At 42.6% G+C, this 23,791-nt stretch overlaps 1 protein-coding gene across 7 annotated transcripts; it reads right to left on the bottom strand.

The window, feature by feature from the left end:
* Positions 1-2,149: 2,149 nt before the first annotated feature.
* Positions 2,150-23,118, bottom strand: nsmce4a (NSE4 homolog A, SMC5-SMC6 complex component). Of its 7 annotated transcripts, none has more exons than XM_042305833.1 (11): positions 23,001-23,118; positions 20,463-20,781; positions 16,386-16,466; positions 16,027-16,157; positions 15,712-15,863; positions 14,516-14,615; positions 11,579-11,669; positions 7,540-7,634; positions 4,862-4,910; positions 4,308-4,393; positions 2,150-2,356 (listed from the first exon to the last, which is right to left on the bottom strand). In XM_042305833.1, the coding sequence occupies exons 2-11, from the start codon at positions 20,689-20,691 to the stop codon at positions 2,288-2,290; spliced, it is 1,083 nt and encodes a 360-aa protein (XP_042161767.1). In that variant the 5' UTR covers positions 20,692-20,781; positions 23,001-23,118; the 3' UTR covers positions 2,150-2,287. The 7 variants fall into 7 exon arrangements, 5 of the variants coding, with proteins under 5 accessions (XP_042161767.1, XP_042161766.1, XP_042161769.1 ...); XM_042305832.1 differs by lacking the exon at positions 23,001-23,118 and adding an exon at positions 22,223-22,388; XM_042305835.1 differs by lacking the exon at positions 23,001-23,118 and adding an exon at positions 22,228-22,388.
* Positions 23,119-23,791: the final 673 nt, after the last annotated feature.

The following is a 23,791-nucleotide window of genomic DNA, read 5'->3' as shown; positions in this document are numbered from 1 at the left end:
ATTATTTACCTGCAGTTACACTGATGAATGATTTGCACCTAAACACACACACTACATATGAATGCATGTAAATCACTCAGTTGGATTTGAGGAGCCTGACGGAAACATATTTTAGCCAAAAGGACTGTGGGTAACTGAAGGCTTGAAGTCTCACCTGTATGGTCAATACGTTACGTTATTGGGTGCAGGAATAAAGCACTGTGGAGCTGCAGCATTCCGTATGCTGGCCTCCGATTCCTTTTTAGCAAAACAATTATGATCAGGATGTGTGGAACAAGTGGTACAGTTCATGTTGTATAATTACACCAAATCTGAATAGTTCCCATGTCTGATATTGGTGTACATTTTTTTTTCAGTGTACTTTTCAACGTCGCACACTTCCTTCTCCCTCATAAACATCCCCTACTACTCTAATAATTGTGTAATTGCAATTCGGGGAACCCCCCCTCCCTCCCTCCCCCTCGAGCATCCCCATCAGGTATCAAGGTAAGACCCAAGTGCAGACTGTGTGAAGTAACCATGTTTATTGTAACCACAGGGGCAGGAAAACGACAGGTCAAGGCAGGCAGGGGTCGATAATCCACAGTAGGAGCAAAGGTGGCAGGCTCAGGGTCAGGGACAGGGTCAGGGTCAGGGACCAACAGAGTGGTCATGCGGGCTGGTACAGGGTCAGGCAGAGTGGTCAGGCGGGTTGGTACAGGGTCAGGCAGAGTGGTCAGGCGGGTTGGTACAGGGTCAGGCAGAGTGGTCAGGCGGGCTGGTACAGGGTCAGGCAGAGTGGTCAGGCGGGCTGGTACAGGGTCAGGCGGGCTGGTACAGGGTCAGGCGTACCCCCTCTAGCACCAGGGTCAGCTGTACCCTCTCTGGCACCAGGGTCAGCTGTACCCCCTCTAGCACCAGGGTCAGCTGTACCCCCTCTAGCACCAGGGTCACCTGTACACCCTCTACTAGCACCAGGGTCAGCGTACCCCCTCTAGCACGAGGGTCAGCTGTACCCCCTCTAGCACCAGGGTCAGCTGTACCCCCTCTAGCACAATGAGTGTGAGTTGTCGTCACAACCCGGCTCGTGGGAAGTGACAAAGAGCTCTTATAGGACCAGGGCACAAATAATAATATACAGTGGGGCAAAAAAGTATTTAGTCAGCCACCTATTGTGCAAGTTCTCCCACTTAAAAATATGAGAGAGGCCTGTAATTTTCATCATAGGTACACTTCAACTATGACAGACAAAATGAGAAAAAAAATCCAGAAAATCACGTTGTAGGATTTTTAATGAGTTTATTTGCAAATTAATCAACTTCCACGTCATCGGCGCCCAGGGAACAGTGGGTTAACTGCCATGCTCAGGGACAAAAAGACAGATTCCTTTTCTATGGGGTTTATCGGCGGTTGGAATCCCAACGGACAGCGAATTACACCATTCTAGTCTATGTGGTAGAGGTAGGTTACTGTAAATCAACACACACACACACACACACACACACACACACACACACACACACATAGCTCTGCCACAGACAGGGTCACTGGACACATTAGACACAGCATCAAGTTACTGTAAATCAATCCTATATGTTCAAACATTTCTACTGGGAGTATAGGGTCTCCCATCAGTATACCGTAATATCTTTAAATATCAGTCATTTATACACTTTTATGGACCTTTTGCATTATTGAATGCTGTACATGCTGGCTAGCTACTTCACTTTCTACTGTAGGCTACATGTCGTCATTGGGCTAGCATGGCTATCATGTCCTGTTTTATTGTTAATATATATTTTTAATGGGGGTGGGTGGGGGTACTTTGCAGAATTGTTTATATATTTAACCTTTATTTACCTTAGGCAAGTAATTTAAGAACAAATTCTTATTTAAAATGACGGCCTACCAAAAGGCAAAAGGCCTCCTGCGGGGACGGGGGATTAAACATTAAATAAAAATATAGGACAAATCACTTTGTTTATAAAGGCAGCATGGCATTTGTTCATAGAAGATTTTCATTATCAGAGAATACAATGTCACCAACCCTGATCCTATGGTTATTGGTAAGTCCGATCAAAACACAACGCAGAGGCAATCTACCCTCAGTCACGTGGATATACAAGCTTTCTTCGCTTCCTTGACGTAAAAAAAAACGACAACAAATCACTGAGTTCGGTTCTCTCGTTTTAATCAAATAAATGTCATGAATTTAAAAACTGTGAACAACAACTATTTATAGAAAGCAAACATTTACAGCTAGAGTTAAAGTCAACAAGATGATGATGTTTTAAAAAAAGGAGCAGTATCATTCTGTGTGCTGTGTGCTGGGAGGGTGGATCAGAGGCTCGCTGATACTAAAGACCTCAATTATCTCCTACGGAGAGAGACAAAGAGAAGAAAACATCAACAACAACCAACTCAGAACAGAAGAAAACATCAACGACAACCAACTCAGAACAGAAGAAAACATCAACGACAACCAACTCAGAACAGAAGAAAATACAGTTAAGCACTGTGATACATCATCATCAACAACAATTACAATCAACTCCTGTAGAGACTCTGTGTTATGTACCTGTATAGACTCTGTGTTATGACTCTGTGTTATGTACCTGTATAGACTCTGTGTTATGTACCTGTAGAGACTCTGTGTTATGTACCCGTATAGACTCTGTGTTATGTACCTGTATAGACTCTGTGTTATGTACCTGTATAGACTCTGTGTTATGTACCTGTATAGACTCTGTGTTATGTACCTGTATAGACTCTGTGTTATGTACCTGTATAGACTCTGTGTTATGTACCTGTATAGACTCTGTGTTATGTACCTGTATAGACTCTGTGTTATGTACCTGTATAGACTCTGTGTTATGTACCTGTATAGACTCTGTGTTATGTACCTGTATAGACTCTGTGTTATCTACCTATGTATGTGTGTGTGTGTGTGTGTGTGTGTGTGTGTGTGTGTGTGTGTGTGTGTGTGTGTGTGTGTGTGTGTAGACTATGTGTGTTATGACTCTGTGTAGTGTATGTGTAGTGTGTGTAGTGTATGTATCTGTAGTATTTATGTGTGTGTGTGTGTATCTGTAGTATTTACTCTGTGTGTGTGTAGTGTATGTGTGTGTGTTAGTGTGTGTATCTGTAGTATTTATGTGTGTGTGTGTGTAGTGTATGTGTGTGTGTGTAGTGTGTGTATCTGTAGTATTTATGTGTGTGTGTGTATGTGTATCCTGTATTTAGACTGTGTAGTTATGTATCTGTAGTATTTAGACTCTGTGTTATGTATCTGTAGTATTTATGTGTGTGTGTGTATCTGTACAGTATTTATGTGTCTGTGTTATGTATCTGTAGTATTTACTCTGTGTTATGTATCTGTAGTATTTATGTGTGTGTGTGTGTAGACTCTGTGTTATGTACCTAGTATTTAGACTCTGTGTTATGTATCTGTAGTATTTATGTGTGTGTTATGTATCTGTATATTTACTCTGTGTTGTGTATCCTAGTATTTAGACTCTGTGTTGTGTACCTGTATAGTCTGTGTAGTGTATGTATCTGTAGTATTACCTGTATGACTCTGTGTTATGTACCTGTAGTATTTACTCTGTGTTATGTACCTGTAGAGTGTGTGTGTTATGTATCTGTAGTATTTACTGTGTAGTGTGTGTATCTGTAGTATTTATGACTGTGTTATGTAGTGTGTAGACTCTGTGTTATGTATCTGTAGTATTTATGTGTTATGTAGTGTAGTGTATAGACTCTGTAGTATTTATGTACCTGTATAGACTGTGTGTATGTATCTGTATTTAGTGTGTAGTGTATGTATCTGTAGTATTTACTCTGTGTTATGACTCTGTGTTATGTATCTGTATAGACTGTGTGTTAGTGTACCTGTATAGATTTATGTGTGTTGTGTAGTGTAGTGTATGTATCTGTTATTTACTCTGTGTTATGTACCTGTATCAGATTTCTGTGTGTATGTGTGTGTGTTATGTATCTGTAGTATTTATGTGTGTGTGTATCTGTAGTATTTACTGTGTGTGTATGTATCTGTAGTATTTACTCTGTGTTATCTGTAGTATTTATGTGTGTGTGTGTATCTGTAGTGTGTGTGTGTGTGTGTGTGTATCTGTAGTATTTATGTGTGTGTGTGTAGTGTGTGTATCTGTAGTATTTATGTGTGTGTGTGTGTGTGTGTATCTGTAGTATTTATGTGTGTGTGTATCTGTAGTATTTATGTGTGTGTGTATCTGTAGTATGTATGTGTGTGTGTATCTGTAGTATTCATGTGTGTGTGTATCTGTAGTATGTGTGTGTGTGTGTCGTACTTTCCAACTCTTGGGGCTGATAGAGATGACACACTGCTGTCTGCTGGATGTTCCACCAGCCTCCACCTCCCCTTCTTCTACAGGAGCTGTCTCACACACACACACACACACACACACACACACACACACACACACAGAGAGACACACAGACACACACAGACACACACACACAGAGACACACAGAGACACACACAGAGAGAGACACACACACACAGACACACACAGACACACACAGACAGACACAGACAGACACACACACACACACACACACACAGACACACACAGACAGACACACACACAGAGACACACAGAGACACACACAGAGAGACACACACACACACAGACACACACAGATAACACACAGACAGACACACACAGACACACACACAGACAGACACACACAGACACACACACACACAGACACACACAGACAGACACACACAGACAGACACACGGACCCCACAAGATAACATGAATGACCCAAGAACAACAGTAAAGCCCAGTGAAGAATGATCTCCAAAACCAGCTAAACATATCATGGGTTGTTTTCTCACCGATACAAGGAAGTTTATCGTGGTCCAGGTACATCCTCGCCACACCATCCTGACAAACGCCATCATAATCCATCAATAAGAGAAGAGACAGGAGAGGTGTTAGCGGCTGCTACCTCCTATCACAGGTAGAATAATACACTACATGACCAAAAGTATGTGGAAATCTGCTCGTCGAACGTCTCATTCTAAAATCATAGGCATTAATATGGAGTTGGTCCCCCCTTTGCTGCTATAACAGCCTCCACTCTTCTGGGAAGGCTTTCCACTAGATGTTGGGACATTGCTGCTATAACAGCCTCCACTCTTCTGGGAAGGCTTTCCACTAGATGTTGGAACATTGCTGCTATAACAGCCTCCACTCTTCTGGGAAGGCTTTCCACTAGATGTTGGAACATTGCTGCAGGGGGACTTGCTTCCATTCAGCCACAAGATCATTAGTGAGGTCGGGCACTGATGTTGGGCGATTAAGGCCTGGCTCGCAGTCGGTGTTCCAATTCATCCTAAAGGTGTTTGATGGGGTTGAGGTCAGGGGGGTTGAGGTCAGGGGGGTTGAGGTCAGGGGGTTGAGGTCAGGGCTCTGTGCGGGACAGTCAAGTCTTTCACACCGATCTCGACAAACCATTTCTGTATGGAACTCGCTTTGTGTTCGGGGGCGTTGTCATGATGAACCAGGAAAGGTCAAACTGTTGCCTTAAAATTGGAAGCACAGAATCATCTAGAATGTCATTGTTTGCTGTAGCGTTAAGATTTCCCTTCACTGGAACTAAGGGGCCTGAACCAATGAAAAACAGCCCCAGAACATTATTCCTTATCCACCAAACTTTATAGTTGGCACAATGCATTGGGGCAGGTAGTGATCTCCTGGCATCCGCCAAACCCAGATTCGTCCGCCAGACTGCCAGATGGTGAAGCGTGATTCATCACTCCAGAGAACCTGTTTCCACTGCTACAGAGTCCAATGGCGGTGAGCTTTACACCACTCCAGCCGACCGACTGTCATTGCGCATGGTGATCTTAGGCTTGTGTGCGGCTGCTCGGCCATGGAAACCCATTTCATGAAGCTCCAGACAAACAGTTCTTGTTGCTGATGTTGCTTCCAGAGGCAGTTTGGAACTCAGTAGTTCGGATCATTTTTTACACTCTTCAGCACTCTGCGGTCCCATTCTTAGAGCTTGTGTGTCCTACCACTTCACGGCTGAGCCGTTGTTGCTCCTAGACGTTTCCACTTCACAATAACGTCACTAACAGTTGACCGGGGCAGCTCTAGCAGGGCAGACATTTGACAAACTGACTTGTTGGAAAGGTGGCATCTTATAATGGTGCCACAGTGAAAGTCACTGAGCTCTTCAGTAAGGCCATTCTACTGCCAATGTTTGTCTATGGAGATTGCATGGCTGTGTTCTCGATTTTATACACCTGTCAGCAACGGGTGTGGCTGTAAATAGCCGAATCCACTAATTTAAAGGTATGTCCACATACTTTTGTATAAATAGTGTATGTAACCACGGCTTTGTGAGCTATTCGATCACTCCAATCGTCTTTGTCAGTGATCTACGGCGCCTCGATAAAGGAAGTAGTGCCGCGGCAGCAGCTTTTAAAGGCGGTCAACCGCAGCACTACCCGGTAGACGCGACTGACGTGTGTATCCTGCCTGTGCGGAAGGATACCATATTGGAGTGATGCAATAGCACGCGTAACCGCGGTTACGTACGTAACCTGTGTTTCTTGTAGCAGCTGCAACTCAATCCCCCCTATAAAGTTTGCTTCTTTTCCATAAGATGGGACTTGCGACAGCGGACATGAGAAGATCCGGACAAAAAATAATATTCCAACTAATAAGTCACCACCTTAGAAATACGAGACTCCCGTGGACACAACGGTTTGTTGGGCGCCATCCACAAGCTTTACGGCAGTCGTCTGGACTCTCTATCGGATGCCCTCATTTCCAAGACGTCTTCCACGGACTACAAAACTAAATGTCACCAACATGGAAAGGGGGGGAGACGAACACAAATGTGTTGGTTGTTCTGCTCTACGATAAACAAGCTTCAGGGGAGTCGTCTTTTCATATCTACGGTAGCTAGCTACTACCTACAGACACAACTAGGGTCATATTTTTTAAATGTTTATATTTTACCTTTATTTAACTAGGCAAGTCAGTTGGGAACATATTCTTATTTTCAATGACGGCCTAGGAACAGTGGGTTAACTGCCTTGTACAGGGGAAGAACGATAGATTTGTATCTTGTCAGCTCGGGGATATGAACTTGCAACCCTTCCGATACTAGTCCAACGCTCTAACCACTAGGCTACCCTGCCGCCCCGGTAGGTACTACGGTAGGTAGTACCTACAGATGCAGTCAATATACTGTCACCCTTGCACTTTACAATGCAGTGGAGTAGAATGTTCCGTTTGTTTCTTTTTTAAAACTGGTTGAATGTCAATGTTTACCCTGTTGGCACCTTATACATGTAAGATAAATAATACAAACAAGAATCCCTTACCTCCAACCAAATTCATTTTACATCTAAGTATCAGTTTTGATTACACATTTTTTCCTTCGGTCCTGTGCAGTTGTAAATCAAACAAATACACAATTAAAAGTTATTTTACAATAAATAGTGAATCATGTAAAAAAGGTGCCGATATGTTGATCTGAACAACATGTACCACTCACCCTGACCAGGAAGGAGGTGTGGAAGATATTTTCCACCGAGCGGGAGAAGGAGGTGGGGTCTATGACAAACTCATAGTAGGAGATGGGAGATGTGGCTGGAGATACAAGAGGAGAGAGGCACATGACAAATAGCTCTTTAACCAACTAATATCAAATCATTTAACGTCTAATTTAACATCTACAACAAAGTTCATATCACATATTTCGTAACACTTTTGCCACGGAGGTCTCATCTGTCCGTAAGAGTTCATTCGTAGACAACAAAAGTCATAGAATGATGTAAAGACCTGTGTGTTGTCCTTGTTAATGCAGACAGAGAAGAGCTCCAACTTCTTAATCATAGCCTCAATTTTGTCCCGCACATTGAATATAGTTGTGGAGTCTCTGTAATCCTAGATTCAGTTCATTCAGGTGAGAAAAAACATCACCCAGATTTGACCAGTCGTGTGAGAAACTCATCATCATGCAAGCGGTCAGACAAGTGAACATTATGGTCAGTAAAGAGAACTTTAAGCTCGTCTCGCAATTCAAAAAATGTGTCAATATTTTGCCCCGTGATAACCAGCACACTTCTGTATGTTGTAAAAGTGTTACATGGTCGCTGCCCATATCATTGCATAATGCAGAAAACACACGGGAGTTCAGGGGCCTTGCTTTAACAAAGTTAACAATTTTCACTGTAGTGTCCAAAACATCTTTCAAGCTGTCAGGCATTCCCTTGGCAGCAAGAGCCTCTTGGTGGATGCTGCAGTGTACCCAAATGGCGTCGGGAGCAACTGTTTGCACGCGCGTTACCACTCCACTATGTCTCCCTGTCATGGCGTTTGTGCCATCTGTACAGACACCAACACATCTTGACCACCAAAGTCCATTTGATGTCACAAAGCTGTCCAGTACTTTAGAAATATCCTCTCCTGTTGTCCTGGTTTCCAGTGGTTTGCAGAAGAGGATGTCTTCCTTAATTGACCCCCCATAAACGTAACAGACATATACCAGGAGCTGTGCCAGCCCTGTTGACTCATCCAGCTGTAACAGACATATACCAGGAGCTGTGCCAGGCCTGTTGACTCATCCAGCTGTAACAGACATATACCAGGAGCTGTGCCAGCCCTGTTGACTCATCCAGCTGTAACAGACATATACCAGGAGCTGTGCCAGCCCTGTTGACTCATCCAGCTGTAACAGACATATACCAGGAGCTGTGCCAGGCCTGTTGACTCATCCAGCTGTAACAGACATATACCAGGAGCTGTGCCAGGCCCTCCACGTCTGTTGACTCATCCAGCTGTAACGCATATAATTCACTGGCTTGTATGTGAATCAGAAATGGTTTCAAAGCATCTCCTGCCATGTCACTGATGCATCGTGAAACAGTGTTGTTTGATGAAGTCATTGTCTGTATAGTTTTTTGTCCTTTTCCCCCAGCATTGTCCCAGTCATATCCACGGCAGCAGGAAGAATTAAGTCCTCCACAATAGTATGGGGCTTGCCTGTCTTAGCCACTCCTCCACAATAGTATGGGGCTTGCCTGTCTTAGCCACTCCTCCACAATAGTATGGAGTTTGTCTGTCCTAGCCACTCCTCCACAATAGTATGGGTCTTGTCTGTCCTAGCCACTCCTCCACAATAGTATGGGTCTTGTCTGTCCTAGCCACTCCTCCACAATAGTATGGGTCTTGTCTGTCCTAGCCACTCCTCCACAATAGTATGGGGCATGTCTGTCCTAGCCACTCCTCCACAATAGTATGGGGCTTGCCTGTCCTAGCCACTCCTCCACAATAGTATGGGGCTTGCCTGTCTTAGCCACTCCTCCACAATAGTATGGGACTTGCCTGTCCTAGCCACTCCTCCACAATAGTATGGGGCTTGCCTGTCTTAGCCACTCCTCCACAATAGTATGGGGCTTGCCTGTCCTAGCCACTCCTCCACAATAGTATGGGGCTTGCCTGTCCTAGCCACTCCTCCACAATAGTATGGGGCTTGCCTGTCCTAGCCACTCCTCCACAATAGTATGGGGCTTGCCTGTCCTAGCCACTCCTCCACAATAGTATGGGGCTTGCCTGTCTTAGCCACTCCTCCACAATAGTATGGGGCTTGCCTGTCTTAGCCACTCCTCCACAATAGTATGGGGCTTGCCTGTCCTAGCCACTCCTCCACAATAGTATGGGGCTTGCCTGTCTTAGCCACTCCTCCACAATAGTATGGGGCTTGCCTGTCCTAGCCACTCCTCCACAATAGTATGGGGCTTGCCTGTCCTAGCCACTCCTCCACAATAGTATGGGGCTTGCCTGTCCTAGCCACTCCTCCACAATAGTATGGGGCTTGCCTGTCCTAGCCACTCCTCCACAATAGTATGGGGCTTGCCTGTCCTAGCCACTCCTCCACAATAGTATGGGGCTTGCCTGTCCTAGCCACTCCTCCACAATAGTATGGGGCTTGCCTGTCCTAGCCACTCCTCCACAATAGTATGGGGCTTGCCTGTCCTAGCCACTCCTCCACAATAGTATGGGGCTTGCCTGTCTTAGCCACTCCTCCACAATAGTATGGGGCTTGCCTGTCTTAGCCACTCCTCCACAATAGTATGGGGCTTGCCTGTCCTAGCCACTCCTCCACAATAGTATGGGGCTTGCCTGTCCTAGCCACTCCTCCACAATAGTATGGGGCTTGCCTGTCCTAGCCACTCCTCCACAATAGTATGGGGCTTGCCTGTCCTAGCCACTCCTCCACAATAGTATGGGGCTTGCCTGTCCTAGCCACTCCTCCACCATAGTATGGGGCTTGCCTGTCCTAGCCACTCGGTAGCTCATCATATAAGATGCTTCTAGAACCTTCTTATTAAAGGTATCGGTTGCTTTTATACATGTCTTACCACTCAACAGTCTATTCTCACTCAAACTCCTGTGGCTTATTTTTCAAATGGTCATGTTTCATTTCTAAATGAAGGTTTCCTGTGAGAGACCAACGGTTAATGTGATTGGATGAGCAACGGTTAATGTGATTGGATGAGTAACGGTTAATGTGATTGGATGAGTAACGGTTAATGTGATTGGATGAGTAACGGTTAATGTGATTGGATGAGTAGCTAGAGTCATAGCGTCATTAGCTAGACTCAGAGTCATAGTCATAGCTAGAGTCAGAGTCATGGCTAGAAAAGTCCGTAAAAAATAAAAATAAAAAGTCATAGCTAGAGTCAGAGTCATAGCTAGAGTCAGAGTCATAGTCATAGCTAGACTCAGAGTCATAGTCATAGCTAGAGTCAGAGTCATGGTCAGAGCTAGAGTCATAGCTAGAGTCAGAGTCATAGCTAGAGTCATAGCTAGACTCAGAGTCATAGTCATAGCTAGAGTCATAGCTAGACTCAGAGTCATAGTCATAGCTAGAGTCATAGTCATAGCTAGAGTCAGAGTCATGGTCAGAGCTAGAGTCATAGCTAGAGTCCGAGTCATAGCTAGAGTCATAGCTAGAGTCAGAGTCATAGTCATAGCTAGAGTCAGTCAGAGTCATAGCTAGAGTCAGACTCATAGCTAGAGTCAGTCAGAGTCATAGCTAGAGTCAGAGTCATGGTCATAGCTAGAGTCAGAGTTAGCTAGTCAGTCAGAGTCATAGTCAGAGTCATAGCTAGAGTCAGAGTCATAGCTAGAGTCAGAGTCATAGCTAGAGTCAGTCAGAGTCATAGCTAGTCAGTCAGAGTCATAGCTAGAGTCAGAGTCATAGTCAGAGTCATAGCTCAGAGTCAGTCAGTCATCAGACTCATAGCTAGAGTCAGTCAGAGTCATAGCTAGAGTCAGACTCATAGCTAGAGTCAGTCAGAGTCATAGCTAGAGTCAGACTCATAGCTAGAGTCAGTCAGAGTCATAGCTAGAGTCAGAGTCATCACAACCTTTCTTTTCCTTGAGCCCTAATCTGTTTAATCTTTTTTCATTCCTTTCTGTTTAGTTCTGTTGTCTTGTGTTTTCCTTTATACAATTGTAAAGAGACAGTCCTTGAAAACCGCTATTTAAATATAATGTGTTATTATTAGACAACAGTCATGACTCACGGTCGTCGTTGAAGTAGCCCTGCAGGTATCCCAGAATCCTCTCTACCTCCTTCTCTGTAGCTTCCTGGTGAGACTCCTCCATCCTCCTCAACTGGAACAGACAATAACATCAAACATTTATTAATTTATTTAAGTTAGTCTCATTGAGGTCAAAAAATATTTTTCAGGGGCCTCCCGGGTGGAGCAGTGGTCTAAGGCACTACATCGCAGTGCTAGCTGTGCCACCAGAGACTCTGGGTTCGAGCTCAGGCTCTGTCGCAGCCGGCCGCGACCGGGAGGTCCATGGGGCGACGCACAATTGGCCTAGCGTCGTCCGGGTTAGGGAGGGTTTGGATGCGCGCTGTGTTAAGAAGCAGTGCGGCTTTGTTGGGTTGTGTTTCGGAGGACGCATGGCTCTCGACCTTCGTCTCTCCCGAGCCCGTACGGGAGTTGTAGCGATGAGACAAGATAGTAACTACTAACAATTGGATACCACAAAATTGGGGAGAAAAAGGGGGTAACATAAAAAAAATTAAAAATACAAATAAATATCTTTTTCAAAAGAGAAACACAGTCCCCATTGTGACAGAAATATTAAGCACATACAGTACAAGTCAAAGGTTTGGACACACCTACTCATTCCAGGGTTTTTCAATCATTTTACTATTTTCTACATTGTAGAATAATAGTGAAGACATCAAAAGTATGAAATATCACATGGAATCATGTAGTAACCAAAAAAGTGTTAAACTTTGAGATTAAACTTAAACTTTGAGATTCTTCAAAGTAGCCACCCTTTGCCTTGATGACAGCTTTATACACACTCTTGGCATTCTCTCAACCAGCTTCACCTGGAATGCTTTTCCAACATTCTTGAAGGACTTCCCACATATGCTGAGCACTTGTTGGCTGCTTTTCCTTCACTCTATTCAGTCCAACTCATCCCAAACCATCTCAATTGGGTTGAGGTCGGGTGATTGTGGAGGCCAGGTCATCTGATGCAGCACTCCATCACTGTCATTCTTGGTCAAATAGCTCTTACACAGCCTGGAGGTGTGTTGGGTCATTGTCCTGTTGAAAAACAAATGATAGTCCCTCTAAGCGCAAACCAGATGGGATGGTGTATCGCTGCAGAGTGTTGTGGTAGCCATGCTGGTTAAGTGTACCTTGAATTCTAAATAAATCACTGACAGTGTCACCAGCAAAGCACCATCACACCACCTCCTCCTCCATGCTTCACGGTGGGAACCACACATGCGGAGATCATCCATTCACCTACTCTGTCTCACAACGACACAGTGGTTGAAACCAAAAATCTCATATTTGGACTCATCAGACCAAAGGACAGATTTCCACTGATCTAATTTCCACTGATCGTGTTTCTTGGCCCAAGCAAGTCTCTTCTTGTTATTGGTGTCCTTTAGTAGTGGTTTCTTTGCAGCAATTTGACCATGAAGGCCTGATTCACGCCGTCTCCTCTGAACAGCTGATGTTGAGATGTGTCTGTTACTTGAACTGCAATCTGAGGTGCAGTTAACTAATGATTGAACTCTGCGAAGAATGTATTTATTTCCCTCTTTCCCTCCAATCTGAGGTGCAGTTAACTCTAATGAATGTATCCTCTGCAGCAGAGGTAACTCTGGGTCTTCCTTTCTTGTGGCGGTCCTCACGAGAGACAGTTAACTCTAATGATCTTATCTTCTGCAGCAGAGGTAACTCTGGTTCTTCCTTTCCTGTGGCAGTCCTCATGAGAGCCAGTTTCATCATAGCGCTTGATGGTTTTTGCGACCGCACTTGAAGAAACGTTCTTGAAATGTTCCGTATGGACTGACCTTCAAGTCTTAAAGTAATGATGGAATGTCGTTTCTCTTTGCTTATTTGAGCTGTTCTTGCCATAATATGGACTTGGTCTTTTATCTTCTCTACCTTGTCACAACACAACTGATTGGCTCAAATGGTATTAAGAAGGAAAGAAATTCCACACATTCACTTTTAACAAGTCACATCTGTTAATTGAAATGCATTCCAGGTGACTCTCATGAAGCTGGTTGAGAGAATGCCAAGCGTGTGCAAAGCTGTCACCAAGGCAAAGGGTAGCTATTTTAAAGAATCTCAAATATAAAATATATTTTAATTTGTTTAACACTTTTTTTTGGTTACTACATGATTGTGTGTTTTTTCATAGTTTTTCTGTCTTCACTATTATTCTACAATGTAGAAAAATGTAAAAAAAAAAATAATAATAATTAAGAAAACCCTGGAATGAGTTGGTGTGTCCTAACTTTTGACTGTTACTGTACATTCAGGCTGATCGCTGATCAAACTGATCCTCTTATCAAAGCCCAGAGCAACTTTATGTAAAACAGAGAAGGGTCGAGCCAAGCCAAGCCAAGCTGTACTGGGCTGGGCTGGTCATCCACTAGAATTTAAGGATTTTGTGCACTGGCCAGCCAGGCTAGTAGATCCCAGGTCTAAGATCAGAGCTATGAGACCTTTTCTACTAGCTCGGTCTGAACGGTACTAGCCTCAGGCTAGCGGGCTAGCTTAGTTTCTCTCCCTGGAACCTTGAAAAGATAATGTGACAGGAGAATACAGGTTGGGGTCAAATAACAGTATGAAAAAGGGGGAGACTCCTACAGTTCAGTCAGGTTGGGGTCAAATAACAGTTTCTCAGTTCAGTCCTGGAACCTTGAAAAAAGATAATGTGACAGGAGAATACAGGTTGGGGTCAAATAACAGTATGAAAAAGGGGGAGACTCCTACAGTTCAGTCAGGTTGGGGTCAAATAACAGTATGAAAAAGGGGGAGACTCCTACAGTTCAGTCAGGTTGGGGTCAAATAACAGTATGAAAAAGGGGGAGACTCCTACAGTTCAGTCAGGTTGGGGTCAAATAACAGTATGAAAAGGGGGAGACTCCTACAGTTCAGTCAGGTTGGGGTCAGTGTTAAAGCGGAGACCTGAGTGGGCATGATCCTCTTGGCTTCCCTCCCGGGAACTTTCCTCTGTCTCTCTACCCTCTGGCGAGGCGGAGGTAACTCAGCCAGGAAAGATCCCATCCTGGTAGAGACACACACAGGGACAGTCAGAGACGGTTACGCACTAAACTAAATATAAACGCAACATGTAAAGTGTTGGTCCCATGTTCCATGAGCTGAAATAAAAGATCCCAGAAATGTTCCTTACGCACAAAAAGCTGATTTCTCTCAAATGTTTGTTTAGATTCCTGTTAGTGAGCATTTCTCCTTTGCTAAGATAATCCATCCACCTGACAGGTGTGTCACATCAAGAAGCTGATTAAAACAGCATGATCATTACACAGGTGCACCTTGTCCTGGGGACAATAAAAGGTCACTCTAAAATGTGCAGTTTTGTCACACAACACAATGCCACAGATGTCTCAAGTTTTGAGGGAGCGTGCAATTGGCACGCTGACTGCAGGAATGTCCTCCAGAGCTTTTGCCATAGAATTGAATGTTCATTTCTCTACCATAAGCCACCTCCAACATCGTTTTAGAGAATTTGCAATTATGTCCAACTGTATGGCGTCATGTGGGCGAGCGTTTTGCTGATGTCAACGTTGTGAACAGAGTGCCCCATGGTGGCGGTGGGGTTATGGTATGGGCAGGCACAACGAACACAATTGCATTTTATAGATGGCAATTTGAATGCAAAAAAAACACAGTGAAGAAATACTGAGGCCCATTTTTTTTAAGGTATCTGTGACCAACAAATGCATATCTGTATTTCCAATCGTGAAATCCATAGATTAGGGCCTAATTTATTTATTTAAATTCACAGATTTCCTGATTTCCTGAACTGTAATATTTTTTGTTCAGTACACATTTTCTCTGCGCATATTTGGTGAGTGGTCACCTTTGCCCCCAAAGAGTTGGAGGATGATGTCTGGTGAGGTGGATGAAGTGAGGTGGATGAAGTGAGGTGGATGAAGTGAGGTGGAGCGAGGTGGAGGATGATGTCTGGTGAGGTGGATGAAGTCTGCGTTGGACTACATTGCAAACAGACTGTACGGAATCCCTGATCTAGAACGTTACAAATCACCCTGTATCTTAAATAACATTATTTAATATTAGCGATTCAACTGATCCCCTCAAACATGCTGACTATTAGCCACCTTCTGCTCTCCTCTACTCACATGTAGTGGAAGGAGGGAGCAGTCCTGAAGCAGCATTGAGCTCTAGTAGCCACCCTCTGCCACGCGTCCTGGGGGAGGTAGCCACTGCTCACACCACCACCCTCCTCCTCCTCATCTTCATCCTCCAGGCGATTCAAACCCATGAACGACAACTGGGTGGACCAATAAGAACACAAAGGATAAAGAGTTAGCAATCTGATAAACGTTAGCCTTCACCACCACCCATAATCCTCTCCTTGCCCTCCTCCTCCTTCCCCACCTCCCTCTCCTCCTCTACCTCCACTTCCTCCCAGTCCCATCCTCCCTCCTACTTACCAGGTGTTCGGCGAAGGCTGAGGGATCGAAGGCTGATCCCTCAGCGTGTAGCTGGCTGGCCTTCTCCTTCCCCAGGTCTGTAGCCAGCACCAGGAGCTGAGCGTCGAGAGCTGCTTCACGGGCCTGACGGACTGAGAGAGGACAAAACATGAGGGTGAAGACAAAGAAAAGAGTGAGGATATTAGATTGAGATATTAACAACTTTAAAACTACTTCCTTCCCTGTAATAATCACTCACTCAGACATTACTAGATTCGTGAGAGCTACCCACCCCCCCTACTTTTGCCTATCTGACTATGATTTCAATAAGATTTTAACATAAGGATGCAATGCAAAGAGTTTGACAGATCCTATCATACCTTCTGCAAACAGTTTGTTAGCCTCCTCCAACACATCTGTCAGTTTGTTGTTGGTGGGACTCAACATGTCCTCTCTGTTCTCTGGGAAAAACAGAGAAGGTAAAGGTTCAAGGTACAACTGGGACAAATCATCGAAATCAATTTCCACATTGCTGAAGTTCACGTTTGCCTAATAAATATACGGAACACAAAATATATATATAAAACGCAACAAGAAACAATTTCAACGATTTTACTGAGTTCAAATCTAATCAGATGTTATTGCGGGTGTAACGAAATGCTTATCTTCCTAGTTCCAACAGAGCAGTAGTATCTAACTAAATGCTTGTGTTCCTAGCTCCAACAGTGCAGTAGTATCTAACTAAATGCTTGTGTTCCTAGCTCCAACAGTGCAGTAGTATCTAACTAAATGCTTGTGTTCCTAGCTCCAACAGTAATATCTAACTAAATGCTTGTGTTTCTAGCTCCAACAGTAATATCTAACTAAATGCTTGTGTTCCTAGCTCCAACAGTAATATCTAACTAAATGCTTGTGTTCCTAGCTCCAACAGTCAGTAATATATAATGCTTGTGTTCCTAGCTCCAACAGTCAGTAATATATAATGCTTGTGTTCCTAGCTCCAACAGTCAGTAATATATAATGCTTGTGTTCCTAGCTCCAACAGTCAGTAATATATAATGCTTGTGTTCCTAGCTCCAACAGTGCAGTAGTATCTAACTAAATGCGTGTGTTTCTAGCTCCAACAGTAATATCTAACTAAATGCTTGTGTTCCTAGCTCCAACAGTAATATCTAACTAAATGCTTGTGTTCCTAGCTCCAACAGTCAGTAATATCTAATGCTTGTGTTCCTAGCTCCAACAGTGCAGTAGTATCTAACTAAATGCTTGTGTTCTAGCTCCAACAGTCAGTAATATCTAATGCTTGTGTTCCTAGCTCCAACAGTACAGTAATATCTAATGCTTGTGTTCCTAGCTCCAACAGTCAGTAATATCTAATGCTTGTGTTCCTAGCTCCAACAGTACAGTAATATCTAATGCTTGTGTTCCTAGCTCCAACAGTCAGTAATATCTACTAAATGCTTGTGTTCCTAGCTCCAACAGTACAGTAATATCTAATGCTTGTGTTCCTAGCTCCAACAGTCAGTAATATCTAATGCTTGTGTTCCTAGCTCCAACAGTACAGTAATAAATGCTTGTGTTCTAGCTCCAACAGTCAGTAATATCTAACAGTCCAACAGTACAGTAATATCTAATGCTTGTGTTCCTAGCTCCAACAGTCAGTAATATCTAATGCTTGTGTTCCTAGCTCCAACAGTACAGTAATATCTAATGCTTGTGTTCCTAGCTCCAACAGTACAGTAGTATCTAAATGCTTGTGTTCCTAGCTCCAACAGTCAGTAATATCTAATGCTTGTGTTTCTAGCTCCAACAGTACAGTAATATCTAACTAATGCTTGTGTTTCTAGCTCCAACAGTCAGTAATATCTAATGCTTGTGTTCTAGCTCCAACAGTCAGTAATATCTAATGCTTGTGTGCCTAGCTCCAACAGTCAGTAATAAATGCTTGTGTTCCTAGCTCCAACAGTCAGTAATACCTAATGCTTGTGTTCCTAGCTCCAACAGTCAGTAATAAATGCTTGTGTTCCTAGCTCCAACAGTACAGTAATATCTAACTAGCTCCAACAGTCAGTAATATCTAATGCTTGTGTTCCTAGCTCCAACAGTCAGTAATACCTAATGCTTGTGTTCCTAGCTCCAACAGTCAGTAATACCTAAATGCTTGTGTTTCTAGCTCCAACAGTACAGTAATACTAAATGCTTGTGTTTCTAGCTCCAACAGTACAGTAATATCTAATGCTTGTGTTTCTATCTCCAACAGTGCAGTAGTATCTAACTAAATGCTTGTGTTCCTAGCTCCAACAGTGCAGTAGTATCTAACTAAATGCTTGTGTTCCTAGCTCCAACAGTGCAGTAGTATCTAACTAAATGCTTGTGTTTCTAGCTCCAACAGTGCAGTAGTATCTAACTAAATGCTTGTGTTTCTAGCTCCAACAGTGCAGTAGTATCGAACAATACACAAGAATACACAGAAATCTAAAAGTAAAAGAATGGAATTAAGGAATTGTATGAATATACAGTAGAACAGAATACAGTATATACATATCAGATGAGTAAAGCAGTATGTAAACATTATTTAAGTGACTAGTGTTCCATTATTCAAGTGACTAGTGAAGTCTATGTCTATGGGGCAGCAGCCTCTAAGGTGCAGGGTTACGTAACCGAGTGGAAGCCGCCTAGTGAGTTACAGTTCATATGAGGAAATCAGTCAATTGAAATAAATGAACTAGACCCTAATCTATGGATTTCACATGACTGGGCAGGAGCACAGCCATTGGTGGGGCTGGAAGGGCTTAGGCCCACCCACTTGGGAGCCATGCTGTTTAAATCAGCTTCTTGATGTGCCTGTCAGGTGGATGGATTATAATTATTTTAGCAAAGGAGAAATGCTTTTAACAGGGATGGAAACAAATTTATGCACAACATGTTTTATTTGATATTTTATTTCATCTCATGAAACCTACACTTAACATGTTGCGTTTATATTTTTGTTCAGTATAAATAGCATTGTGGCAAAACAAGCAATGTAGAGAATCATTCTACAATCTAAACCACTGTGAAAGTAATTTCATTTTCAACAGGTGTACAAGCTAGACAATCTATAACTCACATTTCTATGTAAATTTGGTCATACTTTACTTTGACAGGTGTCCAGATACCTGGGAGGTTTAACACACTTCTCTCGAAGTGGCCACTTGCACACTCCCTGTCACGGATGTACATGTTTTGGGTCAGGCTAGTTGAGAACTTGAACTAGCCTACCTGGTTAAATAAAGGTGAAATAAAATAAAAAAAATAAAATAAATTCCCTCCAGCTAATGCTTACACCAATCCAATACTTTTACATCCACAACGGGGAGAATACAAGACAAGTGCACACTATGAGAAAAGTGTGGAGAATTGGGAACTCATGGCCCATGGACACCATTCCCAGACAGTTCCCACTACATTACCTTTAAATTACCATTACATTACCTTAACATTATCTTAACAGTTCCCACTACTTTATCTTACCATTATCTTAACAGTTCCCACTACATTACCTTAACATTATCTTAACAGTTCCCACTACATTACCTTTAAATTACTGTTACATTACCTTTACATTATCTTAACAGTTCACACTACATTATCTTACCATTATCTTAACAGTTCCCACTACATGACCTTAACATTATCTTAACAGTTCCCACACATTGTCGTTAAATTACTGTTACATTACCATTACATTATCTTAACAGTTCCCACTACATTATCTTACCATTATCTTAACAGTTCCCACTACATTACCTTAACATTATCTTAACAGTTCACATACATTACCTTTATATTACTGTTACATTATCTTGACAGTTCCCACTACATTACCTTTAAATTACCATTCAATTGCCTTAAGATAATGTTAACAGTGTCCGCTACATTACCTTTACATCATCGTAACAGTTACCGCTACATTATCTTAACAGTTCCCCACACATTACCTTTAAATTGTCATTACATTACCTTAACATTATCTTAACAGTTCCCACACATTGCCTTTAAATTACTGTTACATTACCTTTACATTATCTTAACAGTTCCCACCACATTACCTTAACATTATCTTAACAGTTCCCACACATTACCTTTAAATTACTGTTACATTATCTTAACAGTTACCGCTACATTACCTTAACAGTTCCCCACACATTGCCTTTACATTACTGTTACATTACCTTAACATTATCTTTAACAGTTCCCACGACATTATCTTAGCAGTTCCCCACACATTACCTTTAAATTACTGTTACATTACTTAACAGTTTAACATTATCTTAACAGTTCCCACACATTACCTTTAAATTACTGTTACATTACCTTTACATGACCTTAACAGTTCCCACTACATTACCACTACATTACCATTCCATTGCCTTTACATTTGAGTCATTTAGCAGACCCTCGTATCCACTACTCACGTTGAACAGAGTTGATGAGGTCCCTGTACTTGCTCCTGATCTCTCTCCTCCGCGCCGGATCATTGTCCTCATCCTGCATTTCTGCTGGGCTGCACCCGGCCTCATCATCATCAGCGCCGGCGGCTGCTGCGTCCCCACGCTCCGCTGCCCTGCCGTCACCTTTACCCCCCGGCACACCGTTCTGACGGGGAGGAGCGGTCTCGTCCCCTCCGCGGATGGCTCGCCTCATCTTGGATGGGGGTATTGGTATTGTATGCAGTTGTTTGGTATTCCTCTCTCCTCTATTCTTTTAGGTTTTGGCTATCACCCCTCTTCAAAGCTGGAGCGTTGGGGGGAAAGTTGGGAGACAGTCAGGTATCGAGCATTCATTTTAATTGCCACTGCTTTAAGGGAATCCTAGTGTTGAGCGATTAGGGTTTTTGAGGTCGGTTCTATGATTACATTTTATTTTTTAAATCACAGTTTTCGTTTTTGATTATATATATATATATATATTTGTTTTTTAACATTAAATACACTGTACATTATGTTGGTTGAACGCTGTAACAACAGAATAAAACAATGAATAACAGGCCTATGATGGTAGTGACTGCTCATTACTGCTGATCACTAATTAACCATCATTTATTCACATTACTTTAATAAAATACTTAAGTTTTATTTGATGACTAGATTATTTCCTTCCAAGTCATCATCTCCTCTCTATAGAGCTGCTGCAAAATCACTATTTAGTAGTTCTTCAAAGTAAATAAGGCATACTTTTATGACAGCTGAAAACCAACTACCAATCACTTAGAGCATTCAGAAGAGGATTCAGACCCCCTTTCCTTTTTCCACATTTAGTTACATTACAGCCTTATTCTAAAATTCATTCAATAAAAAAACTCCTCATCAATCTACACCCAATACCCAATAATGACAAAGCGAAAACAAGATTTTAGAAATGTTTGCAAATGTTTTAAAAATAAAAAAACCGAAATAAAATATTTACATTTACATAAGTATTCAGACACTTTGCGATGAGACTCAACATTGAGTTCAGGTGCATCCTGTTTCCATTGATCATCATTGAGATGTTTCTACAAGTTGATAGGAGTCCACCTGTGGTAAACTCAATTGATTGGACATGATTTGGAAAGGCACCTGTCTATATAAGGTCCCACAGTTGACAGTGCAGGTCAGAGCGAAAACCAAGCCATGAGGTCGAAGGAATTGTCCATAGATCTCAGACAGGATTGAGCCGGGGCACCGATCTGGGGAAGGGTACCAAACCATTTCAGCAGCATTGAAGGTCCCCAAGAACACAGTGGCCTCCATCATTCTGCAGCATTGAAGGTCCCCAAGAACACAGTGGCCTCCATCATTCTTAAATGGAAGAAGTTTGGAACCACCAAGACTCTTCTTAGAGCTGTCAGCCTGGACTAACTGAGCAATCGGAGGAGAAGGGCCTTGGTCAGGGAGGTGACTCCCAAATATTAGCGTCATATCCAAGAAGACTCAAGGCTGTAATCGCTGCCAAAGGTGCTTCAACAAAGTACTGTGTAAAGGGTCAGAATACTTATATAAATGTGATATTTCAGTTGTATTTTTAATACATTAGCAGAAATTTCTAAACCTGTTTTTGCTTTCTCATTATTGATGACGGAGGGAACAATTGAATCCATTTTTAACACGGCTGTAATGTAACAAAATGTGGATAAGTCAAGGGGTCCAAATACTTTTGAATGCCCTGTAGATCATGTATTTTCAGGTAGAGATACCTTGCCTTGTGAAGCAACAGCTGCTCTTTATATCCCATTATGATCGCGCTTTTTCCCCGTATTTTATTGAACTAAGCAAGTCAGTTAAAAACAATATTATTTACAATAACGGCCTGCATCAGCCAAACCAGGACGACGCTGGGCCAATAGTACGCGTAAAAGACTGGACAAGTAGAGGCGCAATGCATAATGGTCATTGAAGTTAATTACCACGTTTTACGCGCTAAACTATGTACAATATTGGCCTGTTGGAAACTACAACTCCCTACTACATCGCACAGTTCAAACTGGATCCGATTTACCTCTACAGAGCTGTGCAATCTGCGCATTGAGCTCACACACACACACACATTAAAAAATAAATGGAATTTAAATAATTGAACCGATGACGGTCAATTAGTTGTTTATAAAAATGATCGATATTTCGGTTAATCGATCAGCACTAGGAAATCCTGGTTACCATAACAGCAACACCAGTTTACTTCCGGGTACTAGGAAAAATCCACTTCATTGGGTGGAAAATACGACAAAATGGTTTGATGTCTGCACAATTATTAAAATGCAAACAGTGAACTTAGTATTGTTGTTAGGTTTTTTTTCTTTTAACTACACATTCTAGCTAACTTGATGTCAACGTTACTGAGCTAGCTAACGCAGAGACAAAAGTTATGGCAATGACAAAGTCCCTTCAAGTAAAAAAAAAAATTCTGGCCACATAATTCATATATTCGATTTCTGTTCAACTTCATATTAAAAATGCACATCGCTAACTACTCACGGGAGAGCCTTGTTGACAGTCCTCAAAGCAAACCGCTTTTCTGACAGAAACGAACGTATTAGGTGAAGAAACCTCTGTGAAGCTTGACACAATAATGCAGGTTGCTGTTCGCCTTCAAAATAAAAGTCCCCGATTGGAAACTGCGAAAAATAGTGGAATAATGCCATATTTGGACTAGATAATACTAAACACGGTTGGAATGTTACATAAAATACAGTAATTAATTATTTTGACAAACTGTGGATATATCAGACTGCAGAATTGCGTTGGTGGCATACAGTATACACTGCCTTTACCTATGGCGTGAACACCCATGAAAGGACTCTGAAGCCATGAAATGGGTAAGGCTGTACAGTGTCAGTGTCACCCATAGATTTCAATTCCAAAGAGGTTGCACAAATATTAGCGTCAAGGCTCTTATTTACGGAACTTTGACAAAATTACCTCCCCAGTAAACTATTGCACTCTCCAGCCTTACCAATGGGAAAGGAGGAAACCTAGTCAGTTGCACAACTGAAATGTCTTCCACGTGCATAATCGACATCCACGTCTTCGCCTCCTCTAACCACTAGGCTACCTGCCTCCTCTAACCACTAGGCTACCTGCCTCCTCTAACCACTAGGCTACCTGCCTCCTCTAACCACTAGGCTACCTACCTCCTCTAACCACTAGGCTACCTGCCTCCTCTAACCACTAGGCTACCTGCCTCCTCTAACCACTAGGCTACCTGCCGCCCAACAATGGAATGTGAACCCATGAAATGGGATCTCGGCCTACTCAGTGACACCCAC

The sequence above is a fragment of the Oncorhynchus tshawytscha genome, linkage group LG25, assembly GCF_018296145.1.
Source record: "Oncorhynchus tshawytscha isolate Ot180627B linkage group LG25, Otsh_v2.0, whole genome shotgun sequence".
In the NCBI taxonomy this organism is placed as follows: Eukaryota; Metazoa; Chordata; class Actinopteri; order Salmoniformes; family Salmonidae; genus Oncorhynchus; species Oncorhynchus tshawytscha.
The sequence above is the reverse complement of the archived record's forward strand: the minus strand, read 5'-3'. Positions and strand labels throughout refer to the sequence as shown.